Source organism: Chiloscyllium plagiosum, chromosome 23, assembly GCF_004010195.1.
Source record: "Chiloscyllium plagiosum isolate BGI_BamShark_2017 chromosome 23, ASM401019v2, whole genome shotgun sequence".
Lineage (NCBI taxonomy): Eukaryota > Metazoa > Chordata > Chondrichthyes > Orectolobiformes > Hemiscylliidae > Chiloscyllium > Chiloscyllium plagiosum.
In genome coordinates, this window is record NC_057732.1 from 12,881,644 (window position 1) to 12,906,488 (window position 24,845).

At 41.7% G+C, this 24,845-nt stretch overlaps 1 protein-coding gene across 8 annotated transcripts in view; it reads right to left on the reverse strand.

Moving 5' to 3' along the window:
* cald1a (caldesmon 1a) overlaps window positions 1–24,845 on the reverse strand; it is a 208,700-nt gene that overhangs the window by 51,701 nt on the left and 132,154 nt on the right. For all 8 annotated transcript variants that reach the window (XR_006315061.1, XR_006315060.1, XM_043713556.1 and 5 more), the window contains one exon: window positions 1,686–2,112. Coding sequence is in view for 6 of the 8 variants with exons in the window: in XM_043713556.1 (XP_043569491.1) it covers window positions 1,686–2,112 (427 nt within the window). In the remaining 2 variants the exon portion in view is untranslated. The remainder of the gene's footprint in view (window positions 1–1,685; window positions 2,113–24,845) is intronic.

Below are 24,845 nucleotides of genomic sequence, written 5' to 3' on the forward strand. Positions count from 1 at the left end.
AACTTTGGAGACCAGAACTGCACGCAGTACTCCAGGTGTGGTCTCACCAGGGCCCTGTACAGCTGCAGAAGCACCTCTTTGCTTCTATACTCAATTCCTCTTGTTATGAAGGCCAGCATGCTATTAGCCTCTCACCTTTACTCCTTCTGCACATGCCTGAACACTGTGGGCCCTATGAAGTCAGTATGAAGTCCATGATTGTTATAATACCTACTCGATCATTTGGTAACATATAACTGCGGTCTTATCAATGAAGATGCATTTTCTCCCTCGCTTGCTAACATGGATTCAGATCCAATGACCTGGTCTGGTGCAAGAAGAATGAGGACTGACTGTTTCCTGGTATTGACTGTCTCTTGACCTCTTCTCAATGAGTGTTTGTACAGAATGTTAAAAAAGACCAACAATTAGCAGCTGGAATCTTGGCTAAAATCTTGGCTTTCTGGTCCCAGATCCCTGTGACTATAATGCCCCAACTGCATTCTCAGAGTGTAGCTCCTCATGGCCAAGGAGATAAAGATACCAAGCTATCTGGTTGTAAATAAAAGGTCCCACTTCCTGCCGCATGTCCTTGGCTGATCTTACTTAGTGTGAAATCTATGCTGTATTTCCCCAAAATACCTGTATAGGGGTAGAGATGTGTCTTGGGTGACAGTGAATTGGGAGACCATTTGCCATCTAACAGGGCAGAAGCAAATGGAAATACAAGTTGTCGATTTGTTATTCCCCATCTCACAATACTGTCCAAGGTAAATTTTTACCCTACAGTTGTTAGAAGCAAATTTGAGAGAAATCTGGCAAAATCCCAAAGCAAACTTTAAATAGAACGAATTACAATTGCAGAAAGTAATGAATGTTCCTACAGCACCAACACTGGAACTCAATTTGAATCCCATCCGGACAGACAGAATAAACATCTCCTCTCACCGCTGCCCATTAATGGTTATAAGTAAACTGAGTCCTTTAACATTAATCTAAATCTGCAGAGTATACGGATCTATAGCAAAAACTACCCAAAGTGTGGCACTGAATATGGAAATGTGCAGAGAGTGGAAGTATGTGCAGGCACCAACAAACAGGAAGTTGTAGTGTGCAGTCAAAGGCAGGGGAATAAATTGACTGCATATTATTTTAGAATCAGAGGAAAAATGCTGAAATCACAACTACTTTGAAATTAAAGAGCGTGTCGTTAGCTAATTGAAAACTGATTGAGGTTAGCCTCCCTGTCCCAATGCCAGGAAGGCATGGGATGTTTGAGTGTAGTGCGGGGGGAGATAAAAATATATCTTGGGAGCCCACCTGCAGAATAACAATTAACAGCAAGGACCTTGTCTGGAAACTTAGCTTTCTGGATCCCTGGTCCCTTTGGCGATAACGCCACGACTGCAGCTACTCATGATACAAGATACCAAGCCATTTGGATTTTCCACCCATCAGTTTAAAGGGTGCAAAACTGGGTGTGCTATAATACAGGTGCAGTGACTTCACCATCAGATTGTGCTTTATAAGGTCCATCCAGGTGACCCAACACTCACATCAGCACAGGAATGGAACATCTGTCCTATCTCTAGACCTGCACTCAATCTTAAATATCAATAAAATCATGAAATAAGAACATCTGAGCATTGGGTAATATATTTGAAAAGTGATGGTTAGAATGTTGTTCATAGCATTGTTCATTTTACCTTTTCAATTTGGAATGGCTTTTCAATCTTTTCTTTTACAATCTCCTGTTTCACTATCACCACCTCCTCACGCTCCGGTTCAGGCTCAGGCTCTGGTTCAGGCTCAGGCTCTGGTTCAGGCTCAGGCTCCGGTTCAGGCTCAGGCTCCGGTTCCACTTCGGGTTCTGGTTCGGGCTCCGGTTCCGGCTCTTGCTGCCATTTGTTCCATTGGTTGTTCTCCTCCACTTCCCTCTCATTTCTTTGGATTTCCTTTGAAATGTCTCGGCTTTCCTCACTCACTGTGGGGTCAAATTCCCGCTGACGCTCCATGGCCTCTTGGAGACGTTTCTGGCGTCGTTCCTCTCGTTTCTGCAGCCGGTCTGCAATATCATTGTCTTCATCCATCAGAGTTGGAGTTCTCGAAACTTTGGTTTCTTCATCCAAAGCACTATGTTAGAAAAGGATTTATTGTTACCATCTTTATATTTCACATTTACATCATATACTTAAAATATTATTTTTAAAGTACCCCCCTCACAAAAATTATACCCTTTGGCTAACTGATTTTTTAGTCCAACTGACTCATTGTAATTGACCAAACAATTCATTCGAGAACTGTATATATTCCTGCCAGATGTGGCCAAACACCACATTTCTGATGTATACAATGTAGTTGTTACCAACTATCAGGACAGGGAATGGCCTAGTGGTATTATCACCAGACTATTAATTTAGAGATCAACATAATGTTCTAGGGGACCAGTTCAAATCCCACTATGAATCTATAATTCAGAATATAATAATCAAGAAAATGTCACTAATTATCAGAACCATCTGGATCATTAATGTCCTTTTGGGAAGAAACTGCCATCCTTACCTGGTCTGACCTACATATGTCTCCAGATTCTGGATCAGTGGTGCTGGAAGAGCACAGCAATTCAGGCAGCATCCGAGGACAGGCAAAATCGACGTTTCGGGGCAAAAGCACTTCATCAGGAATGTGTCTCCAGATCCACAGCAATGCAGTTAACTGCTCGCTGGGCATTAAAGATGGGCAATGAATGTTGACTGGGCTCGTGACACCCACAATTCATTGATTAAAACATATTTCCTGATATTTTCAATGGGGCCAGACTTAATATTGGAATATTGCTCTTTCACTGACTGTATTTCACATTCACCTGATGCTACTGCACCAATATGTAAAACTTGTACGGGTCAGAATCAAATTAAATACATCTAGAAAGCTTTTTCAAACAAGTGTCCTCCATATTGATTCCATGTCAGTATACAGGAGTCATTGCAAAGTTGTTTATTCCTTCATAAAACTAAGTGAATTTGGTTAAATATACTACCAAAAGCTTCAGTGATCCAAAACTGGACAGGCTTTGAGGGAGAAGAGCTAAGTAGTGACCTTGGCTTCCTCTACAGGGGCTTTGCATACAATAGGCCTCACCTTCAGCTCAGGCCTTCAAAGAAAATGATACTGTTCCTGCTTCTGATAGGATTCTAGGGCGTTAGACTGGTGAATCTCTCTTTCGTCAGGTCAGAAGTCTGTTCACACAAACGATTCCAAATCCAGGAAATGGGCTATGAAATCCCATGAGTAGAAGTCCCACTGTGCAGCGATCCTGCTAGGAACAGCATTCTACATCAATAACCTGCCACTTTCTGTCTACCAGTGACTCGTTCTTAAATGCAGCACCTTTTTAAGGGACCATCAGTGATGATCACTTGAAGGGACCGAGCCTTGGACCATAAATTTAAGAGTCACTAACAGATTCAGGTGAAGCTTCTTTACTTGGAGTGTGGTGAGAATAGATAGCTCGATTTCGCTTGGAGTTATTGAGTTAAGTAGCATAGGTGCTATTTATTTGGAAGCAGGATAGGACATGAATAGGAAAGGAACAGAAGGACATACTGAGAGGGTGACATGAACTAAAGATGTGAGGAGACACATGTAGAGTAGACATGGTGGTACAGACTTGGGCCCAGACTTTCCTGAATCTGACTGAATAGGAATGGAAGCAGGCAAGTAAAATAAAAACATGTCCACAAGGTCACGCTACCAGGGGTCTTAAATTTCAGTTCTGCCTCATTGCTTTTCCTGCGGGTGAGGAGAGCACAGTCCTCATGTTAGGCTCTTGTCTATTATAAAGCCAATTAATACTGGGCTCATTAAAAGCACACCTCCTGTGACTTACCCAACAAACCTGGTGAGGGTCAGCATTAGGCAGCCATCTCTGACAGACCAGCTGCATAAAGCCAAGGACCAGGTCTGGGGCAAATGGAGGCTAGGAAAGTTTAAAAAGGTCACTAATTTTTTTTTATAGTTTGAGGACTTTTGAGGTAAAGTTGTGGCAAGCCCACCATGGGTTGTGGAGAAGGCACCATTGTGATCATTAGCATTTCAGATGGTCATTGCCCCCCCAGCCCCGGCATTGTAGGGTCATCGGAACAGCGGGCACCAGCTCAAGAAACCAAAGCTACTAGAGATGAGCAGGAGAAACCTGAACAGGAAGGGAAAAGCAGCGGGCATCAGGAAAACAGTGGTCCGAGAGGTGGGGGGGGAGGGGGGGTGCCATGGAGAAGGCGACACTAGCTCCTATAGTCAGGGTACAGGTGGTGGTGCAGAAACATGGAGAACACTGACCAGTATCAAAGGAGACTATGATTCTTTAGGTGGCTGGTCAATGTCATTTGTGATCTGCTGCACGCTCCATAACACGGGCCTCCAGAGAGGTGTGGACCTTCAAGGCTCTAGAATGGGACAGCTCATCAGGGAGGAGCAGGAGGTAAGACTTGAAATGGAATTGGACAGAGAGGAGAATGACACAGAACAGGGAGATGCCCTTGCTCCTGTCTCCTTTCAGGACGAATACCTCCCTTCACCCTCCATTCATTCCCGCCCATCCTCTAGCTCTCCTGTGACAGCTCAGTTCGCAGTGGCAGCTAGGTTTTAGCACAACCCCTCTCCCTTGGGATGTCCAGCAGCCTCAGTGATGCCTGACACCCACTGCCAATCCTCCTCAAATCAGCTGTAATCGGATAGCAATTGATCCCACATAAATTGAGAGTCATCCTGAAGAAAATCCAAAACTTTGTCAATTTTCCACTGGAGCTGGGTTTTTGACACAAAAACTGACCCCAGGTCCTGTTTCACATTTTTAACGGAAAAACCTAATCTCTGACATCAAAATCTGGTTTCCACGTTACACATACGATTTGATGAGCCATGCTTACTTGGTCAACTTTAGTGTCCTTTTCAAAGTTACCAGTGCAGAGATTGGATAACAATATAATCATAACACATGCCAGTCATATAATTGATGGAGGGTTGAATAATTCTTCATTATGAAACTGAAATCTGTATATACATTTATATATATTTGTACCCAGGAATAAGTTAAAAACATGTCATGATTCTGCTGGGAGATTATGAAGTAATATAGACATTTTAAATTATACTGTGGCTATGTAAGATGTGGCAATGGACTGTAACATCCCAATAAATTGGGCATTATGGAGTTTTAAATCATAGGGCACCAGTTTTTTTGGTGGATTTCTCACTCATCTTCTGGCATAGCACTGTGTTCCACCATTTGTACAATTTCCTTGACTCCACTACCAAAGTTAAATTAGTGGGAGAACTTCTGAGGTAATGGAAGAAATTATGGCATTTATTTATGTCACACAGAGTTGTACAGCATGGAAACACCCTTCGATCCAACTTGTCCATGCCGACCAGATATCCAAAATTAATTTAGTTCCATTTTCCAGCATTTAGTCCATATCCCTCAAAACCCTTCCTATAATCATCCAGATGCCTTCTAAATGTTGTAAGTGTACCAGCCTCCACCACTTCCTCTGGCAGCTCATTCCATACACGCATGAAAAACTGCCCCCATGGTCCTTTTTAAATTTTTCCCCTCTCAGCATAAACCCATGCCCTCTAACTTTGGAATCCCCTGCCTTGGAATAAATAGCCCTTGTCTATTCACCCTTTCCATGCCCCTCACGATTTTATAAATCTCAAGGAAGTCATCCCTCAGTCTCCGAAGTTCCAAGGAAAATAGCCCCAGCTGATTCAGCCTCTCCTTGTATGCCTCCAACCCCAGCAACATACTTGTAAATCTTTCTTGAACCTTTTCAAATTTAACATCTTTCCTTTGGCAGGGAGGCTAGAACTTAAGGCAGTTTTCCAAAAGGCCCTCCATGCTACCTCATGTCCACAAACACTTTCAAAATCTTTTGAAGAGATGGCATAAAGAGAAGACAAGCCGTCACTCACACTTTAACTTTCCTATAGTAAAAATGAATGGCATGTTGAAGATGAGATGCCATCAACATCTTTAATGGAATGGTGCATTTTTTTTTCAGGAAGAAATACCAACCACTGTTAGATTAGCTCATTTAACCTCAGAATTAAACCCCAATGCAAACTATCCAAAAATGGACTTTCCACGAGGAACTATTTTAACTCCAGACAACTCTCCCCAATGCACAGTAGTGAAACATTGCTAATTTGTCCAAACTAAAATCTATACCGTCCAGTTAACTTTCACTGTTTCTGCTCAGCAATCAGGGGTTAATGAGGTTATGTGGAGTAATTCCAATTTATGGTTCATCATGAATCAAAATGATTACTTTTTCTAAGAATGTCAGAACAGGTCATTACCAGGTCGGGGTCTATTCAGGGAGTTAATATGAAACCAATGTCAATTCTTAAGCAGTGCTCACATTCCTATAAGGATATGGAGTTCAATTCTTTAAGCAGACACAAACCATATAGAAATACCAAAGAACAAGTTCATACTTGGGTTTTTGGACTTCAGGTATCTTCCATATATAGAAAAGCTAGTAGAAATGATCTCATTCCCCTTTATTTTCATTAACAGTGGGACCTTTTGTGTTGCGAGGACATGGCTTGGCTCTGTATTTGCTATTAAATGAAAATTCCATTTTTAAACTTATATCAACACATCATTTTGTTAGTGATTGCACCCAAATGAGGAACTCTATAACTCTTGGAATCCGAACCAAACCTAGGGTAGATCTGATGTACTGCCAATATCTATTAATCTTCCACACACAACATTCCAGTGGCCGAAAGTTAATTTTAAACTCCTGGGTGCTACAATTCAAAGAGTGCCACAGAAAAAGTGGAGGGTTTATTAAAGACTGACTGAAAAAAAACACTGGGAAAAAGTTTAAACTCATCACTTAAGATGTTACCCAAATCCCATCCCTTCCCTAAATCGTTTCCATTTTAGCATGAGAGTTTAACTTTTTTTAAAATATCAGACTCAATTTCAGATGTCTTGGCTCTGTTATGAACTCCTACATTGTAGATCCATTTAAGAACTATGCTGGTACGTACATGAACAAGCAAGAAATCAAAGAATATGCTGATTAGGTAAGATGAAGCAAAGTGGAAGGAAGGAGCATAAACAGTGATACAAACAAATAGGACCAAAGTGTGTGTAAAATGTATTGGCATTCTTGCCCCCAGATCAACCCCACACTACGAAGAAAGAACAATGATTAGGAATCAAATTTAATTCCTCATTGACTTCAATCTAAAGACAATCAGAGAATACTTCACCGGGCAATTCGGCAGCGCCCTACATCTGACACATTGCCTTGCTTCAGAGGATGTGACACACATATAGTTGGGACTGTGATGAAGCAGCTCCATCTCTGACTCATGCTCCCATGTAACAAGACTTCAATGTGGGAACATAGCTTTGCCAAATGTTGTGTTTATGTGCTCAGTGCTTAAGGACTGGTAAAGGTCAAATGCGTTCCATTTCTGAACACACAGCACATCAAGACGACTAAGTGGGAATTTTATATTTTACATTTTTTGGTCGCAGTGCAAAAGGCTGTCAATATAAAATTTTTAAAGATTGTTCATGCATTGTGGGTGTTACTGGCTAGGCCAGCACTGATTGCATATCCCTACTTGCCTGGAGGGTAGTCAAGAGAGTGGGAGTCATCAGGTAAAGATGGCAGATTTCCTTCCCTATCGGAAATGAGAGAGCCAGCTAGGTGTTTATGACAATCGACAGTGGTTATATGACAACGGTTAGACTAGCTTTCTATTCGAAATTTTTACTGAATTAAATTTTTAAATATCTGCTATGTTACCCTGGGTTTCTGGATTACTGGGCTAGTGAAATTAGCGCTACATTTTAACGTCTGCATGAAGTAACCTCACTTGAGACAAAATGTACCAAATCATGCACAGACTGAACTGCAAACATTCCTGTGTTACTAGCTCCTGAAAGCAATCATTGAAAAGTTTCTCTGTCATCTCACTCAGTGTATGTAGTGTGCTCAGTAAGTAAATAGCTAAGCTATGTAGAACAGCAAAGTCCCAGTTTTGATTGTCAGCCAGTGCGGAGGTAGCTCCTCTTAACCAGGTCAGTGATTTGGCCATTAATTAGTGTACCTGAGATTGGAAAATCAGCCTGGACTCCCACCACCTCTGTTGAAAATGGATTGGTCTTTGGTGAATAGGATCAAGCTCTGCTGGAAGTATAATCTTTCACGTCAATAGACTGTATTTGTTGCTTGCAATGCAATCTGCTCAATGTGGCAGGACCAAATGCACACAGGGTTACACTGTGTGGATCACCTCTATTCAGTCTGCAGGTATACCCCTGAGTTCCCAGTCACCTGTCATCTTAATGCTCCAACCTGCTCTCACATTTATCTTTCTGCCCTCAGTCTCCATGTGTGCTTCAATGAAGCTCAACATATGTTCCTAATCGAAAGATGAGGTACTAACAAACGTCTGGATTCAACACTGCAGTCAACAATTTCAAATGGCAATCTTTGCCTCCATTCTGTTTATTTTCTCTTTGCAGGTTTTGGATTAACTCTCATTTTTTCTCTCTCTTGTTTTCCTTTTGGACAGTAGCTGATAATGATTCTACCATTCATACCTCCTCCAGACACATCTTTTGTTTCTTTGCTCAGTCCGTTATAACTTCCTTTGGCCCTCAGCCACTAACTCTTTTGCTACTGAATCTCTCCAGTCTTGCATTCCATCACAGACCCACCCCTCTGTTCTTTCACCCACCTGCCTTCCTTTCACTTGCTTAAAACCCATTATATTTCTAAGTTTTCTTGGTTCTTGTGAAATATTATTAATCGGGATCATTTACTCTGTTCCTCTCTCAACAGATGCAGCCTGTCCAACTGAATACCTCCAGCATTTTCTAATTTAATTTCAGATTTCCAACATCTGCAATATTTTGCTTTTGCAAGGCTCAGCTCTGATCGCCCTGGCCCTCACCAACCCCAATGTCAGAGCAGCTTCCAGACCCCTAGTGTCAAGCTGAAGAATGACAGTTTTGGGAAGGATGTCTTTGGGACTATATCTCAGCGAAGTGTCAGCACCTTCAGAAGACAGGAGGAAGTCCTGTGTGTGGACCTATTGAATGAAATAAAAACTACACCCACACTTCTTTAGACATGTAACTGGATAACAATGAGAAATCTCTGCTTTACCCCACTCTAAAATAAGAATTTCAATGCTACCCAGCTGACATCAGTTTGTGCAATACATACTGAAAATCAGGCTAACATCCACTAATAAATTAGCTTGGAGGACACAATACATGCATTGAGAACCCAATGTAATCTAATCTACCTGACTTCAAGTTCAAGGCTTTCTGTTATTCTCCACAGGTAGAGTCTCTCTCTCTCTCATGTATGCCAAAATACATCATCTACTGCTACACTGCATGTGCATCAAGAACAAAATGTCCTTTTGTATAAGCAGGGTCACGGATTTATGAAAACTTAATTTTCTGGCATAGTGATCCCTGTGACTTGAGCATCCACAGCAAATACCTTTTAATCTCCAGTTACATCATTTCTGACTGATCGTCTAATGAAGATGCAGCATTGACAGTCTGTGTGCTCAGGATAGGTGGAGAATCCTGGCAGTTTCAGAATATAACCAACTCTGTGCGGGATACTTAAATAAGACTAAGATAATCAGCTGAATCTAAATTCTTAAGTGAAGTGAATGATCATCAAAAGACATATTGTCTCAATGTTGGAAATCTGAAACAGAACCCTAAAACACTGGAAGAACTCAGCAGGTCAGACAGAATCTGTGGAGAGAGGAAGAAAGGCTTGCCATTCCAGGTCATGATTGTTCACCTGATGCTAACCCCACCATCCTCCATCCAAAGATGCTGCCTTTTTTGCAACTTCTCCCATGGGATGTGTTCGTCACTAACAGGGCCAGTATTTATTGCCCATCCCTAGTTGCCCTTGAGAAGTTGGTGGTGAGCTGCATTCTTGAACCACTGCAGTCCATGTGTTGTAGGTAAACCCACAATGCATTAAGGGAGGGAATTCCAGGACTTTCACCCAGCAACAGTGAAGGAACGACAACATATTTCCAAGTCAGGATGGTGAGTAGCTTGGAGGGGAACTTGTAGGTGTTGGCGTTCCCATTTATCTGCTGCACTTGTCCTTCTAGTTGGTTATGGGCTTGGAAAGTGCTGTCTGAGGATCTCGGGCAAATCTCTGCAGTGCATCTTGTTGATTATACATATGACTGAGCATCGGTGGTGGAGGGAGTGAATGTTTGGTGGATGTGGTGCCAATTAAGCTTTGTGATGGTGTCAAGCATCTTGAGTGTTGTTGGAGCTGCACCCATCCAAGAATGATTGTATTCTAACCACACTCCTGACCATTTGAATTTCAGGTTGTTGATGTAGACATCATCCTAGGGCACTTCCATGTTGATAGTCCAGATCTTTCTGGCTCTGGTCTAGCTCCTGATAACTACATAGCTCGCCACCATGCACCTCCGCATCCCAATCACTCAGATCCCTTCTGCACAGACTTCCTTCCTAGATTCTCAACAATGGCCAATGATACCCTTCATTCAACTCCTGACCCAAACTGACTTTTCTACTAGATGACATTAACCTCCAACTACTCAACAACAGTCCACTACCTGAGTGCCTGACCTCAATCCTGAATATTCCACCTTCCTACATGCTCCCCCCACCCCAACAACTAAAGGTAACTACCCCTTACCACCCAACTACATGTTACTTATGTGTCTTCTGCATTGATACTCTTTGTAAATCTCTGTGCAAATGCCTGCACCAAATTCTTTATGAATCTTCATTGGAACCTTGCCCCTTTTGCACATAATCAGGTAAACATTGTGTTTCTGACTGATCAGAATCAGATGCAGTGATTTGATATTGATGGTCAAATTTGGTCCATATTTTTTAAATTGCTGATATTCAGTTACCTACTGGCTGTGCTTAGTCACTTTCAGAAGAAAGTGAGGACTACAGATGCTGGAGACCAGAGTTGAAAAGTGTGGTGCCCGAAATGTCGATTATCCTGCTCCTCGGATGCTGCCTGGCCTGCTGCGCTTTTTCAGCACCACACTTAGTCACTTTCAAGATGGATTCTAATTAAACCCTCCCCCTTTTGCTGGAAGCTTGTTTTTCACTATCATCTACAGTCTTGGAACAAGAAATTAAGAAGACTTGAATACAAGCTGGCAAAATTTGTTTTCTGGCAAATATTGCTTTTAATTGGTCTTCTAACCATTTTAAAACAACAGAATGCTGCAATCTGAAACTTGTGTTGTTTCTCAGTTTCCCTTGTTAAGTGAAATGGCTGAAGTCCCAGAGCAAGTTCCCAAACTATTCCGGGAATCTTATCCAAGCGTGGCTGGGTTAGCTGACATCCTGCTGTTATCCAGAGACATCTGATTTTATTAACTTAGATTCTGCAGATGTTGTTTTAATTTAAATTTTCAGCACCTTCTAAAAAATGTTTTTGAAGAAAGAGACTTTTCAACAAGTCTGTAATGTTTGACGCAGTGCTACTGAAGTAAAGACAAAAAGGCAGCTTCAATTCTGCCATTGCACCACCATTTTAATATTTTGCAAAAAGGGACAATGACAGTCAGAAGCTGCATTTTTGATGGAAGTTAATAAACTACCTATTGTTATTAGCTGGTAAAGTTATAGCAGTAAAGACCATAAATTATATGGGATTTCTAGTTAAACAGAATGAGAAAACTACTTATCAGAAAGTGAACTTAATATAACAGCCTCGGCCCACTTAGTTCACAATTCTGTCTGTATTACTAAACTGTTGCTACCTAAAATCACATCACATAGGAAATTATCTTCAGACTTAAATTAGATGCCTCAATTTTGATTTGTACAAAAAATTCTGCTATTTTAAAATAAAAATGAACTTCTAGTTCTGTCTTGATAGTGACCATTTAATTTTAATACTCGTGACTTTCATCGACTGAAATGGTATCATAAAAGGACAGAATACTGGCTTAAGATGGCCACAATGATCACCTTACCACACCCTGAGCCAAGCTTCCTGAAATCACAATAAACAAAGAGCAGTCTGAAATTGAAATTAACATCTGAACTTAATTAAAATGAACATGACTGTTTATGAAACTAGTCACCCAGATGTGTACCTCCTATTTGATTTATACTTTTAGAATAAGTTAATATGTTGATGGTAAAGAAAAAAGATCACCTGCGATTAGTCAGCTTAAAAGCAATGAACTCAGACACCTGAATACATAACAAACCGTATTTCAGAGTTTCTTCTTTATTAAGCATAGCAGTGATTTGTAATTGGAACTGGAGAAATCTCTTCAAACCTCTTCCTGCTTTCTCGCAGCCAGAGGAAAAAAGCAGTTGGTGATTTTAGTGATTGTAACCAGATGGACCTCATGGACTACTAGGTCACTGACTGGATTAACCTGGGCCAATCAGGAAAGCCCTGGTTGACCAATATAACCAGGAGAGAAGGGCAGTGTTTGTCACTGGCCACCCGGGTGTTTTCCTATCTTCCTGGTGGTGGAAATTGAATAAAGATTCGTGCACCTTGTGTCTCTCACTGCGTCTCACACCTGCGCACACACACCATGGGTGCTGGGGAAAAAAATAAAGAAAAAAAAAAGAGAAAGAAAAAAAAATATATAAACAGGAGAAAAAAATACATAAACAGGAGAAAAAAAAAAGAAAAAAAAAATATAACCAGGAGAGATTGCCTAGCTCCTTTCCGCAGTTACAAGCGCGCCCGGGTGTCCCAAGAGACGGAACACGTTGTGTCTACTAATACCCTCAAGATTTTCAGGAAAAGTAGGCACTGCAGAGAGTAGAGTGTTTCATTTCTCCCTCTAACTCTATTTTGATTGAATCCCTGTCCTCCCTTTCCACTTTTATTTTAACCCAGCATTGCCCTTTGCTGAGAAGGCCAATGTTTCTCACTGACCACTCAGATGTTTCCTTTCTTCCTGGTGGAGGAATATAAATAAAGATATTTTAAAAAAAAACAGGAGATGCAGGCGATGTGTAAAGTGTTTGCAATTCTATACCAAGGGATTTAGCCTGCTGAAAATTCTGTCCTTAGAGGTTGAAATGGACTCTTCTCTGGATTTCTGTCATTGTGGTGCCTTTTAAAAGGTCAGTGAGCTGTCTGAAAACTCTACATAATGTTTTATGCAGTGTTGTTTGTTTTGTGAAACTTCACGCAGCTCACAGTTGTGTCCTCATTTCTCTGGTGTATTGGTACTGTTGTACTGTATTTTGTGTAACTATGAATAATAAAAAAAGGATAATTAGGAGATCAGAATCTCCTCAGTTCTGGGGACTGACTCTGAGCTGGCTGGCCAGAGCCAATGTTACTGTGTACAAGTAAATTAAAGGTGGTGTGGGGACGGGATACCGGCCACTGTGCAGTTATTTCAGTGGTCATGCAAACTGGAATTAAATACACAATAATTGAGAACTGTTGTCTGCAGTAACCTTGGCTGCAGATGATCTAGGACAATACCTAATCAACCGTCGTCTCAGGTTAAAACCTAACATGTCAAGGACTTTGAACAAGATATGCTTTTATCTTCTTTTCTATAATTTATACCATGCCTTCATATTTGTATCTATGTGAAGGTTTCACATTGTATCTTTATTTTTCTTCTTGGGGCTAGCTAGTAATGAAGTTTCACTCAAGAAAACCTTGTAATTGGCCCTTTAATTCTTTCTGATGAGCCACGTTTTAATTAGAATGAGTATAGCTGCATGCTAAAAAGAACATTAAATCTTTGATGTATCCACCTGAGAAGAGGGGAACCAAATCACTCCTCTTCACCTTGTCAGAACAGTTCTTAACTCAAACAAATGAACTATTAGTTTGATTCCTGCCTACAATCTGTGCTACTCAAGTCCTTAAGGTATTATCTTATTTACAAGAGCTTGAGAAAATGCACCTTTCAGAAGGGAAACAAAATCTGATACCTTTCAATTTAAATTAATCCTTTTACATTTTTGACACTCTTTGAACACTGTGTCCGATTTAAGGTGCGCAAAAAAGGTGCAAGCAAAGTTCTAGATGTAGTGCAGAGAAGGGACTGATTACGAGTGGCATGGGTAAGGACATACTTGGGAGTTTTAGCATGGGAATAAGTCGTCTGAGACGTGAAATATTAAAGGTATATAAAGTAGTTAAGAGAGCAGTAAAGGTAAATTGCAAATATTAGATCAGGGAATGGGGCTTGAGCTAGTTAAGAGGATAGGGTCGATAATTGAAATGAGCATTAATACCAAAAAATGTTCTGTTTCTATAATGAGCGACTGACACTTTGACCAATCTGCTGGTTGACAATCCTGGAATATTTCAGGAAACCGTTGGGTGCTGGGGACTTCAGGATCTTTTTGGATGGATGATTTAAATGGACTGAATGACCTTGACCATAATTAGAATGGGAATTGCACTGTCTGTTGTGCAATTAAGATACCACGTTTCAGATTTGTTTCAATGAGTGCAGAATGCCTTCATGCAATCATTTCAAGTGGAATAAACCTCCAGAGTTACATAAAAGAAAAATATCAACCTTCATCATACAAGACTGGAGATTCACGTCTCTCACAAGAAGCAAGGCAGGGAAATGGTGGGCACATGGCTCCCATTTAAATCAAGATACAGGAAATAACAGGCTGCATGCGTACAATTTCTCCAGACACACTGCCAGACAGCTAGGAAGAAATAATACAGAGAAAAGTAAGACTATAAAGGAAACCCTCCAAAGCTAACTGTTGATCCTGGCTGCTTGAAAACAGTTGAGGCTTTCTCGTAGCAACTTGGCAGTGACAATTCCCCACTCATAGGGCAAAGTTGTGTCCTGCAATTGGAGGCAAGGCTAAAGGCAGGCAGGGGGAGTTCAGTTGGGCAGGAGGCAGTAATTCAGAGCCCTGATTGTTGCTTGAAGTTTACCGATTAAGTTACTGGAGTGTTAAATGTGGCTGAACTTCCTGATGGCAAGGGAAGCTCTTTTACACGTATTTGTATTTCACACCTCCTTATTTAAAGGCGCGCCTTGTGGAATTAAGGACCCTTCCCAATTACGTTCTCTGTGAACAAACAGGTTTCCTCTAGCACGCTGAAGTGCTGTGCTTTCTGGATGTAGGGGTGAACAGCTGCTGCTCCGTTCTCTTTTCGGGATAATTGCTCTCCTCCAGGTCATGGCTGACATCTTGTAGCAGCAGTCTGGATTGCATGTGAGGGTGACTGAGAGGCAGAAGCTGGTGTGTGATGGATATGAGCCCCCTGAGGATCGCATTGTCAGAGACATGGAAGTCTTTCCTGTCAGGGGAGACAGGTTGATTTGAGGTAAGGGGTGGAGAGGCTACAATGTTTGGCTGCAGGTATCCAGGCTGAGAACACAGCTGATGCTTTTGTGTTTGCAGGGAATGTAAACCTGTGCAAGTACCCTTCAAGTATGGCCCCTCAAATAAAGATAGGAGCACCGATACCCTGCCAGATCATGTGACCCACCAAACATTACCACACTATTTCATAGAATCCAAATTCTTTGGAAACAGGCTATTTGGCCCACTGTGTCCATACTGGCGCTCCAAAGAACACCCCACTCAGACCCATCCCTTATCTATCCACATAACCCTGCATTTCCCATACTCAATCTACCTAACCTGCACATTGTTGGACTGTGCGAGGAGACTGGAGCACCCAGAGGAAACTCATGCAGAGACCGGGAGAATGCATAACCTCCACAAAATCAGTCACCTGAGGCTGGAATTGAACCCAGTTCCCTGGCACTGTGCCACCATGTGACATTTGTGTACGCATATGTAAAGAGCTGAAAACCACGTAATTGTGAGAGAGGTTGACCAACAACCCAACCCCAACACACCCACGCAATCTCAAGAATACATGATGCACTCTTCCATGCCTGATATCGAGTTTAGACTCCATAACAGAAGATTCCTCTCTCGCTTTCCAGAAATACCATTAAAATACCAAAATAATTATGACATTCAGACTGCAATACAGTCTTCCTGGGTTTTAGTTAATTATGTTGAATTTATAATCTCACTAAGAGAGATGGCTGACTTATGTTTAAAATTCCTGCACCAAAGGGGACCACTCAGCTCTGTACTAGTGTTGGTACTGCAAAGAAAGTTTATACTTAACCTCCATTTCCCTGGTCCTTCCTAATATTTTTACTCTATAATCTGCTGTTTTTCCAAATGTATTTCCAATTCCCTTTTGGATGAGAACACTCATTCTTAATCCTCCCTGTAAATTCCTGACAGTTCAAAGGTCTTCTATTTGGTTATACTTCAGTGACTAATAAAATGCTGCTTTGTAGAAAAGGATATCCTTAATTTTTACCACAAATCACCCTGGCACTGTCAGATATTTACAGCACTGACTTTATGATCTCAAGGCATCTTATAATTCTTGCTGACAGTAGTCAGTCTGTGACCATAATCATAAGGCTGCCACCACCAGGACATGGAAAATCTATTAACTACCCTGGTTGGAGAGAAAGCCCTGACCCGTAGTGGATTGTAAAATCAAATCTGTTCCTCTCAGTCCTGTCAAGGGAATGGAGCTGATAGCTTATACATAAAGTGTCATTTTGTTGAATATGTTCAGTGTGAACCTTCTCTCAGCAGCACTCAGACTGCATCTGACTGAGCATAAACAGGTTGTGTGCCTGCGGTTTCCATCGCGTGCTGTCAGTGCCCAGGGTACCTCACAAATTCAAAACATGAATCCTTACTTTTATAAAGCTGACCAACAAAAAGACAATGAAGATGAAGTGTTGTACAGAGGAAAGAGAGGTGTTTTGTTCCATGGCCTCAGCAACTCTTGGCTACAGTTCCTGCTGCTGAGATGTTCCCCCCTCCGCCACCCCCCATTGTGAGGAGATGAGTGGGCCCCAGAATTATGGTGATGGATAGGCACAGCATTCAGCAGAGTCTGCCCTTCTCTCTTTCTTTATGTAGCCTCAGAAACTTTATCTTCAACTAAATCTATTCTTTGTATCGAACTTATATATACATAGGTTGATTTAAGTGGAATTAAACTAGCAGAGGGATGAGGTCCAAATCTACTTTAGGCATTATTTAGTGAGCAGCGATCTTTATTTCTGTTCAATTTGCAATTCACATTTCTCCAAGATATAGACTATAAAGGTTTAAAGCACAGAAGGATGCCAAAGAGCCAAATGCTTCTCAACTAACTCTTTCTTAGATCTAATCTAAAACTATTCTAACTGTCTTATGGCTTTCCCATAACACTGTCACTTCCTTCATTCTACTGTTCCCTGAAAAGGATCTCATGGTCAATGCCTCAACTATTCCCTGTAACAAACCCTCCTAAGCTCCAGGAACCCTGTAGATGGAGGAAAAGAAAAATCTATCTGCTCACAGCGCTGTTTCAATTTTAAGGTAATTTTAAGTTAATAATCCTTTGTTCACAAATTCCAAGACAGATAAAATAGTTTTTCTTCATTCACCCTTTATAACTGTAAAATATTCATTCAAATCACATTACAACCTTCTGTTCCCCAATGGAAACTGCCCTGAAGCCCAAACTTCCTGTGGTTTGGAGAAAGATGCAGAGTTTGGGATTTGTTTGGAATGAAGGGCTTGTCTTATGAAGAAACATTGAACAGGCTGGGCTTATGTCCACTGGAATTTAGAGGAACGAGATACAATCTTACTGAAACACATAGGTCTTGAGGGGACATGATACAGTTGGTTAAGAAGAGGATGCTTCTTCCTGTGAAAGAGACTAGATCGAGGCGATACAATTTATGAATAAGAAGTCTCCCTTTTAAGAACATGGATGAGGAGAATTCTCTCTTCCCTCATAAGATTATTAGTCCTTTGCAATATCTCTTCTGTAGAAAACAGTGGAAGCTTGGTCACCAACCCCCTCATAATGAAGCTTGGCTAAGAGCCCAACTCTCAAAAGTATTAACTTTGTAGGAGTCCTGTTTACACAGCTGAACAGAAACAGATCTTACGTAAATGATGTAATTCTCAGATTATAATAATTGTTTTTTCTGTGATCTCTTTTGTCAATGCCTTCTTGTTTATTTGCACAAGATTAAGAAATGTGAAATGGTGAAAGCTTCTAGTAAATGCACATAGATGATTTGTTTTTAACTGACCCTTTTAAAGGGCTACAGTAACAAGAATTTCTTTCAAATAATGAAATTTTCTTTTTTTAGTGAATGCTCAGCACTTGCTGAGCAGCTTCACACATGTCTGTGTTAGGACAGGGCTCACTGGTTCTGTAAATTATGTATGTAGGATAAATGGACATGGAAGAGCATGAGGCATGGCGATTAAGGGGGCATTGGAGGTGGATGGGGCTCAAGAGGACATGTTAAATAGTAGAGGACTGAGTCAAGCCTTTCAACTAGAATGTCTCAGGACTTGGTCACCCCTGTAGCTCCTTAACTTTAGACCTAACTTAACTGTGCACCTGCCCTCACCTTCTCTACCTCTTCCTAATCCTCTCTTCCCTCCAGAATGCAGATTGGACCATGTGGAGCACTTTCTATTGTGGCAGATGTGGTGAGCTGGGAGTTTACACATCACACTCGCAAATATCGGGTTCCAAGTCATAGATGTACAGCACAGAAACAGACCCTTCGGTCCAACTCGTCCATGCAGACCAGATATCCTAAATTAATGTAGTCCCATTTGCCAGCATTTGGTCTATATCAGTTTAAACCCTTCCTATTCATATACCTGAGAAAGCTTGTAGCCTTACATGTGACACATTTGCTACAGGATATGAAGATTTAAGGATATCTGTTCTTAGTGTCATTGGATCGGTGTAAATAAGGTCATAACATTTGTTCATCTGTGGAATGTGTGGCAGTATTTCCTTTTGACTCTGAGGGGTGGAAGTTACACATATTTTACAGTTGGATGTTGGATAACTGAATTTCTGATTTATACTGAAGACACTTAACAAAACTCATATTCAATAGGAAAAGAACTTGTAATTTAATGGAATACGCAAGTAATTGAACAATCCTGATACATTTTCATGTATACCACACAGAGCAGATTTGAAGTTATGAAGCTCAGCTCCCTAATCTTGACTTCTGGAATATGAATGTCTCATTACCATTACAAGCTAGGAAAACACAAAGGCTGAAACTAAGATAGTAAGAAAGTTGGAAGATGGTCATACGTGAGAGAGGGAGAGACAGGATGGAAGCTGTTGGAAAGGTTAACTCTTTGTGGTCTGATTTGAGTGTACACTTGCTTGTCATGGATTGAATGTTGGTGTGTTGTTCCCTGGAGCTCAAGATCCGGGAATGTTATGAATTTAATTTGCATTTTGGGAATCTAAGATGATTTTTTTAAAAAGTCAACTTGTAGGACAATGATACTGAACATGTTAACTGAGCAAGGTTACCTCATGATCTTTCCCACATAGTTTAGACAAGTCTCTCGTTATGATGTACAGGTAGAAGGGAAACTTATCTAGCTAAAGGCAATTGGCCATTTGGCCTGGCTTGATCAGGGTTCCCACTTTGATGTGCATGTAGCTTAATTAGTCAAGTGTGCTCAGACTGTTCAATTAGTTTCTCTTCTTCTACAATCTCTTGCCATTTTGTTGCTGCTAATCTGATTAAGGACATGTAGGATTTTTATAATCTCAGTACCACTTTCTAAATAAAGACAGCTTGTTTGCAGCAATAAGGGGAGTAGCCTGAGAGAGCTTGGAGGGGAAGAGCTGGCGCTGCTACTCTGCTAATGGTTTTAGAACCTTAACTCAAGACTGGCTTGTAGGTATCAATGTTATAGTGTAACATTGATCCCGTTGGTAAATAAAGGCAATAACTTAAACTAAACTGTCTGTGAGAGTTCTACATTCCAGACGACCACAGAGTACGATCTCTGGGACGAACCAAGAGAGGCTTACAGGTTGCGTCCATTAAGGATTCTCTGAGCCATCTTGAATAGGTACTTTAACATACCCATCCAGATGCCTTTTAAATGTTGTAATTGTGCCAGCATCCACCACTTCCTCTGGCAGCTCATTCCACTCACGCATCATCCTCTGTGAAAACGTTTCCCCTTAAGTCTCTTTTATATCTTTCCCCTCTTACCCTAAACCTATGCCCTCTAGTTCTGGACTCTCCCACCCCAGGGATGATACTTTGTCTATTTACCCTAGCCATGCCCCTCATGATTTTATAAACCTCCATACAATCATCACTCAGCCTCTGACACACCAGGCAAAAAAAACAGCCCCAGCCTATTCAGCCTCTCCCTATAATTCAAACCCTCCAACCCTGGCAATATCCTTGTAAATCTTTTTTGAACCCTTTCAAGTTTCACAACATCCCCCCACAACTAGACAACCAAGACTATCTGACTGATCCTTCTTTTCTTTCACATGTTGCTTTGCCATCATCCAATTCTGGCACAGCAGCATAAATAAGATGCTTAAGTGGAACATGAAAGACATACAACACAAGAAGGGTACAGCACTGGAAAACAGAATTAGTGAGAATTTGGGCCAATTAGATTCTACTTAATGATACATGCACCTTCAAGAGCTCTTCAATGTCCTCTGTGTCACATGGGCTCAATTGAAGGCCAAATCAAATGAAATGTATTGCACATGCACATAAACTGAACTCCCACTGAAAGTATGAAAACGGGGCAGTCGTGTGGTCGTGCTGGATTGACAGTGGTGGTGTCATTTATGAGCTCAGCATTCTAGCAAAGGAAACCTAGTCCCCAACTCACTTCCCTCACCAGCATTATATAAAAGGATCATTACGCACTTACATGATTTTGTCTCAACAGTTGCTTTAAGTTGATTAGTTTTGACATTTTCTTTTGTCATTTCGAACTATAAAAGTTTAGCTTGCCATGTGCCAACTACTAAATGACTCGAGGCTGACTTCAAGGCTAAATCATAATCCTGTTGCAGTAGTGGTCACACCCCTGGGAATGCTGCATGACTGAGAACACAGATCACACAGAGGTGGTGCGCTGCTGGAAGGGGAAGCATAAGGAGGGGGGAAGCAGAGCTTTCAGCAAGGAGCCAGGAATGGCCAGACTCCTCAGGGATAAATTATCTGAGCTGAACCTCAGCAAGGAGGGATGTGTGACACAACTGTGCTCTGTAGAGGTCCTCACTGAACTCTGCCTCCTGGTGCAGTCACAGGGCACAGCAAGGACAGCATGGCCAATGGCCGGGAGGGTGTGTATGAAAGTTAGCTTTTATATTAATGGGCTGGCTCCTCGCAACATCTCTCAGTTTGTCATTCATTGCTGCAATCAAAGCTGCAACATTGGTCATTGGAAAAATTATTGTAGGATGTGGGCATCACTGTCTGGCCACCATCTATTGCTCATCCTTTGTTATAGAGTCATAGATTCATACAATGTGGAAACAGACCCTTCATTCCAACCACTCCGTGCCGAGCAGCCACTGCATTCTGACCTAGTCCCATTTAGAGTCATACAGCTTGGAAACAGATCCTTCGGTCCAATATGACCATGCCAAACATTTCCCAAACCAAGCTAATCCCACTTGCATTTGGCCCACATCCCTCCAAACATTTCCTATTCACGTCCTTAACCAAATATCTTCTAAACATTGTAAGTGTGCCTGCATCCACCACTTCCTCTGGCGGTTCACTCCACATACGAACCACTGTTTGTGTAAATAAAATGTTCCTTCTCCTGTCCTTTTTAAACTTTCACCTCTCACCTAAAAACAAAATTCCCCCTAGTTTTGAACTCCCACACCCTTAGGAAAGAACACTTGCTGCTCACCTTATCAATGCCCCTCATGATTTTGTAAACCTCGATAAGGTCACCCTGCATCATGGAGAAATCTGTGCACACTAGGCTGACCACAAATATCATGTCAGAAAAGGTGGCCTTCCAGCCTGGTGCAAAGTCCTGTATTAAGTTGGTGCTGGATTCCTCCATGCTCCTTGATACTTAGGCTGTATAACAGGCTACCCAAAGCCCCAACTATGTGGTGAGCATAGCCAGCAGTTTACTTCTGTAGGCTGCCCATCAAAGTCCTCATCTAAAACCTCTGCACTGGCACCAATATGCCACCTCACCCTCCATTCAATTGGAATACTTTGCTTATCCCTTATGCAATTTGTGTCCAACGTCTCACCCAGATGCAGATCCCATCTGGAGTCTATTCACAAAGATATTTTAATGTCAATTGGTTTTCACCATCGCGGTCTTCCGGTATTCATTCATTGGCAAGAGTCAAGAGAGTCAAGAGTAGCTTTTGTCATTTCTACCATATACAACTGATACAGTAAAAATGAGACAGCGTTCCTCCACTGCCTGCCTAAGTTGGTCTGCTTGGGTTACTTGAATGGAAAATGACACAGGGATATGGCAGTGGCATGGGGAGGGAAAGCAAGAGGTGAATGCTCACATCTTTACTACATGTAAACCAGGAAAGAGTATGGGATGAAGTGAAGTGGGTTGGGAAGAGCAGAATGAGGTCTCAGTACACCATCATCTTCGACAGCCCAACCCAGGCACTGGTTGTGGTGTCAACAATGGCTGTCCTAATAATGAGCAGCATAGTGTCTCCCAGGGGAGAGGGTGGGGATAAGATTATGCAGCTGTAATTACATTCCTCTGGTTAGGTCCAGTTACTTCCACTTGTGCACTACCTTCTCCAGCAAGACAATGCAAAGTGTGTCAAGTAAGTGTAGTGTAATCTATTTGTGGTGATGTAGTGGTTATGGTCAAATTAGTCCCATTATGTGCACAGTGAGAGATGTGGAAGTAAGGACTGCAACAGTGCTGAGTGTGCAAGGGTCTGAAGAAACATAGGAATGTTGGAGGCAAGTCCCAAATGATAGCGATTGTTGGTGAGTGGGTAATGAGGTGGCACGAATTAAACAATGGCTGAGACTATTGACTCAGTCCTAAGGATATGACATTAGAAAGTGCCTCCACTGCCCTTGTGTGAGGAGACTGAAATTTTAAAGTAATGCATACAGCAACTTGGCACCTCGCTCCTGGCACTAGAATAAACAGACTTCTACACCCACCTGTCTTCCTGAAAAGACAGGGCATCTTTCCTACTCTCCAGCACTTCCAGCAAGACCTCGAGTTCAGCTTCAGAGAACACGTGCTCTTAAGCATTTTCAATGTTGTGCCATTCTTCACTGTTTTCCAAACTCCCTTGCTGCCACTCCTGCTCCAGTCAAACTGAACAAAACCCTTTCAGAGATGAGGCTATGCAGTGCTGGCAAGTTATGATTTTGGGGCCTCTGCTGATATACGCAGCCAACAAAATGCACAGTTAACACTGACTAAAGGAATCAGTCATTCATATGACTGGGCAACATGAAGTTGGTGTCTTGTCTATATTTCACTGAACAGAATGATGGTTAAGTGCATATCCCCATTGCTGTGCCTGCCTTGGGGTCTATCCAATTTAGCACCCACCAAGAATAAAGGGGATAGATCGGGCTCACGGTATTTCCCAACTTGTCCAGAGAGTTTTTCCTGCTGCTACCTCTGAATTTGGATGCCACGCCTGATAATTCATTGCTCTTGTACAGGTTCCATATGCCAGGTGTGCATGTTGGGAACGTCTGTAATGTGTCCATTTCCTATCTATTAAATTCAAAGGATAGAAATTTGCTAGGGCTACAAATCATTTGCATCCACATCGGGATGCGAAGTTCCTATACACTTTCCCATGCTCTGCAAGCTGTGCCAAGGGCAGGGAGTGTGCAGACCTCACCTTACAGTAAAAGCTATTTTTATTTTACACAAAACAATCTTTTCTGAAGAGGATTAGGCAGTGTACAATAGTTTGCAGGTGCCAGTTACAGACACAAGTCAGTACAGCAAGGAATAAATTAATGAATAATTGGAGAAACTTCTACTTGGATCGGAGTTTTATATTTACAAGTTATGAATGGATGGAGAACTCTGTGTAGTGGCTGTGATGGGAAATGATTTGGGACATTGGAATTCTAGGCTTGGATTAGGTACACATTTGTCTGAAATGAAATGCACTACACTTCTATTGATTCATCGGACTCAGAAAATCCTTCTTTTTCCTCTCCTTATTCTTGGCAATCTCTGGTGCACTCTGGACACAGGCAGCCACACTTTCAGCTGTGCATTCAGCCATCGAGGCCCTGAACTCTGAATTCCTTTCCAAAGGAATTCTCTTGCCCCTGTCTCTTACCCCTATCTTATACTCCTTTAAGGAGGCTGGAGAAACCTGATTAAATTAGATTAGATTAGATTAGGTTCCCCACAGCGTGGAAACAGGCCCTTCAGCCCAACAAGTCCACACCGACCCAGACCCATTCCCTCTGAATAACGTACCTGACACAATGGGTAATTTAGCATGGCCAATTCACCTGACCTGCACATCTTTGGATTGTGGGAGGAAACCCACGCAGACACGGGGAGAATATGCAAACTCCACACAGACAGTCACCTGAAACTGGAATTGAACCTGGGATCCTGGTGCTGTGAGGCAGCAGTGCTAACTACTGAGCCACCGTGCGACTACTTTGATCAAGTGGCTAATTAATCTTTTGTTTTGTGGCAATTTCTGAGTAACTTTGCTCTTGTAAAGCACCTCAGGATGTTTTACTAGGTTAAAGGCAGTATAGAACTGCGACTTATGCTGTCTAATTTAAAACACACCTTTCACAGGGCTGTGTCTCAGTGGCACATTTTAACAGGCTGTGGAATAAAATTTGATGCCTTACCAATGTGAGAAACCCCAGCAAGGGAAATAGCTCTTGGGAATAAGTCATGTTGGGGTAATACCAGATGATGTCTG